We start from the raw sequence: 3196 nt of genomic DNA, 5'->3' as shown, positions 1-3196 counted from the left end.
TTGGGCCCCCACGGCCACTGACGACCACGCGCTCTACTCCGTCGCCCAGGCCAGGACCTGCCGGGCGCACCGAGCCGGGAGCCCTGAGCCGATGCTAAAGGGCGTCGGTGTGGGTCTCCCCTAACGCGCCCACTTCTCACGCCCTACGCCACCGCGGGGTGGGGGGGGCGGGAAAGGCTGCTCTTGGGGCCTAGACGTCAAAAATAAAAATAATTCGGCAGTTTTCTTTTCCTTGCCCAACGTAGGCATGAAAAAGAGAGACGCCCCGGCCCTTCCGACCCCAGGAGACCGCAGCCGGGCGTCCATCTGCTTCCCGGAGGCGCGGAGCGCAGAGGCCCTGGAGGACAAGCTGTTCTTCGCATGGTCCCTAGAGGGCGCTCCGCGCGCCCTCGGTGCTTCTCAGCCTAAAGTTTAGAAATTCTGAAGCCGTTTCCGGCCATTCCTTCCGTAGTTCACCAAAATCTATACTTACTTGAATTCTGTTTACAGGTTTCTGACAACCTGGTTAGGTGATTAAAATTTTAAAAATGCATGAAGTGAAAGTTGGCTTGTCCAATAAAGTATTTAATCATTCCATCCTACAGAATACATTTCCAAATAATTTATAAAATACTGACAGAGCCAAACTGAAAGCTTTGTTTTTTTAGTTAGTATGAAGTTGAACTTTAAGAAGTCCCTCCTTCCTTAAGGTTTGTGGGTGCTCTTGTTTCGTTGTTTGTGAAACTGAAGAAGAGGGGGAAATTATAATAGCCAGAGGTCTGTCCAGGCAGGGACAGCTGGGCCACTCCTGGCTCTGGTGCTTTTCTCTTACCCCTAGGAGGACAGCAGAAGAAGTAGACAGACAGGACGTGGCCTCTGCCCCGCTGCGTGTCCCTCACTGCCTGACCACCCCCGGCATCTGACACCATGGGTCCCCAGAAGCAGCTTGTGCCCCTCTGCTAGTGTCAGTGTGTCCCCTGCATGTAGTAAACACCTTCGGTGGCAGAGTATGGCTCAGTGTGGGGTGGAGAGGAGCTGCGGGGAAATGGTGCACAGTCCACGGGAGGAGTTTTTCCCTGCAGGATGCTCAAGAGTCACGCACAGAACAGTCACGACGCAGCAGAGCACCAACACCTTTTCCCTGAGCATCATTTGGAGGAAAAAAAAAATACCACTCCCTGAGATATAGCTCAGTGGTAGAGCCCTCACCTAGGGCACATGAAGCCCTGGGTTCTTCCCCAACTCTGTTTTTTTAAAAAAAGTGTCTCTCAGGAATGTATGAGGCACAGCTCTGAGAAGTTTTCCTCCCTTGCTGTAACTCGAGGGCCCCCCTCCTTTGGTTCCTGTGTGACCCACCTCGACCCTGGCAGTATGGGCACCGGCTGAATTTAGCTTGAAGTCTTAGTCTGTTCTCCGGCCTGGATCCTGGTTCTTTCTTTCCCCTAAGTTTGGGGACTGCAGGCCACATCCATCATAATTACAGCAAAATCATACAGATTGAGCCATCTGTATTTTTTTTTTTTCAGATCACAGAGGAAACTCTAAGGTTCTCTGCTTCAATGGCTGAGAAGGTCACAGATGCCAGTGGTGGCTGAGATCACCCCCAAGGAGGGGCTGTGCATTTTAGGAACTGGTTGCAGAACTCAAGGTGAGGAGGGTTCCCTCCTGTGCTTGGCCACTACCTTGTCTGGCAGTGGCTGGGAGTCTGGTTTAACCCTGATCTCACTTCAGATTGTCTCACTGGTTTGGCCTTGTGAGGGGCCTGGGCCAGGTGAGGGTCCCTGGAGTCTGAAGGGGCAGGCAGAGTGAGTCCTTGGACCACAGCCCCCACTGCTGACTCTGAGGCTCACTGGCTGTGGTTCTCCATGGCTTTCAAGCCTCTCAAAGAAGAGGAAAGATCTGGGACCTTCACCCCTGCGATTCTCCTCTGGCCTGGAAATGTGCCTACCTTCGGTGGTCTTGGAATAAGTGTCCTTCCAGTCCCTGATTCTGCAATGGGGTGCTCTATTTTAAGGGAAGGGTCCCTGCAAAGCAGGCTGCCATCTGTTCTGTCTCCATTTTCTTGTTGATTCGTAGGGACCCCCCACTAGCACCCACTCCCCTCTTTCTCTCTCCTTGGAAGGGCCTGTCATTTAATGGGGTTCCCTACAGGACCATCACCAGATGGTCACCACTGTCATCTGGGGCAACCTCAGAAGGTCTATGTTGGTTACTTCCAGACATAACCAGCCCACCATGTGGTGCAGATGAGCAGATTTCCTAGACAAACTTTCCACAGGGATCTTTCCCTAGGTGGACTGCTTGGGGCATTTGTTGGGAGAAAGGCCATTCCAAGTTTCTCTCCCTGTGCAGTCAGCATCTCTCCTTTCTCTTCATACCCATGGCCCTGCCCCTGTCTTGGGATGAGGGGACAATCAGAGAGGAGAATGGAGCCTTACTGTGCAGATATTTCTCAAGAAAAGAGAAACAGCGGTCACTAGCAGAAATCACTGCTTCCAGTCCTCCTGTAGAAGTGGAAATCCTAGGCACCCTGCAGTGGGTCACTGCCCATCCCAGTGGCCTCTTCCCTGACCAGAGTTTCTAAGGAGTTAACTGGATGCACTCCGGGCGCCTTGTCCTTTTTGAAACACAGCGCACCGGTGAGGGTCCGGGCCGGGGGTGGCAGCAGAGCCCTGGCCTGGGGGTCCAGAGGTCCCCGGAGGGACAGGAGTGCTGGGGTTCTTGGCCCGCCTTTTCCACACGGGTCTGAGAAGAGCAAAAACGCCTCGGGCTCCCCCATGCTATACAGCGTCCTTCCGCAGCGTCCACTCCGAGCACACCAGAGGCACCAGTCACCTTCCAGGAGGAGCAGAAAGGCAGGATGCGGTGCCCACCCCGAGCAGACTCCAGCTCCCCAGGACCATCAGTGCAGGGGGTCCCCAAGACCCCGTGCCCAGGCCGGAGCCCCTTCCACCCCTCCTGGCCTCTGCGCATCCAGGCTACCCCCGCCCGGGATTTGCATGCCTGTGAAGTCCCGCAAATAATGCCTGCTGTGCGGGAGATGAAAGCCCGGGAGCCTGGTGGCCGGGCGTTTGAAGTCCCCCAAAGGTGGGGCCGCTGGAATCCCGGGGTGCGGGGGGAAGAGATAAAGCCAGGTGACAAGGGTCCCGGCCAGAGGCAGAGCGGGCGGGCAGAAATCAGCGCCAGTCCAGGGCCCCTCCGCCCCCCTCCCCAGCCT

At 55.4% G+C, this 3196-nt stretch overlaps 1 protein-coding gene across 1 annotated transcript in view; it reads left to right on the top strand.

Moving 5' to 3' along the window:
* The first annotated feature begins 247 nt into the window (after window positions 1-247).
* Window positions 248-3196, top strand: part of Gbx2 (gastrulation brain homeobox 2) — a 10970-nt gene continuing 8021 nt past the window's right edge. Inside the window, exons 1-2 of the mRNA XM_010626161.2 lie at window positions 248-392; window positions 2781-3066. Coding sequence (XP_010624463.1) covers window positions 248-392; window positions 2781-3066 — 431 coding nt within the window. The remainder of the gene's footprint in view (window positions 393-2780; window positions 3067-3196) is intronic.

The sequence above is a fragment of the Fukomys damarensis genome, unplaced genomic scaffold, assembly GCF_012274545.1.
Source record: "Fukomys damarensis isolate Sample0158 unplaced genomic scaffold, DMR_v1.0_HiC HiC_scaffold_16, whole genome shotgun sequence".
NCBI lineage: Eukaryota > Metazoa > Chordata > Mammalia > Rodentia > Bathyergidae > Fukomys > Fukomys damarensis.
Note: the sequence above shows the minus strand (reverse complement) of the source record. Positions and strands in the feature narration are given on the sequence as shown.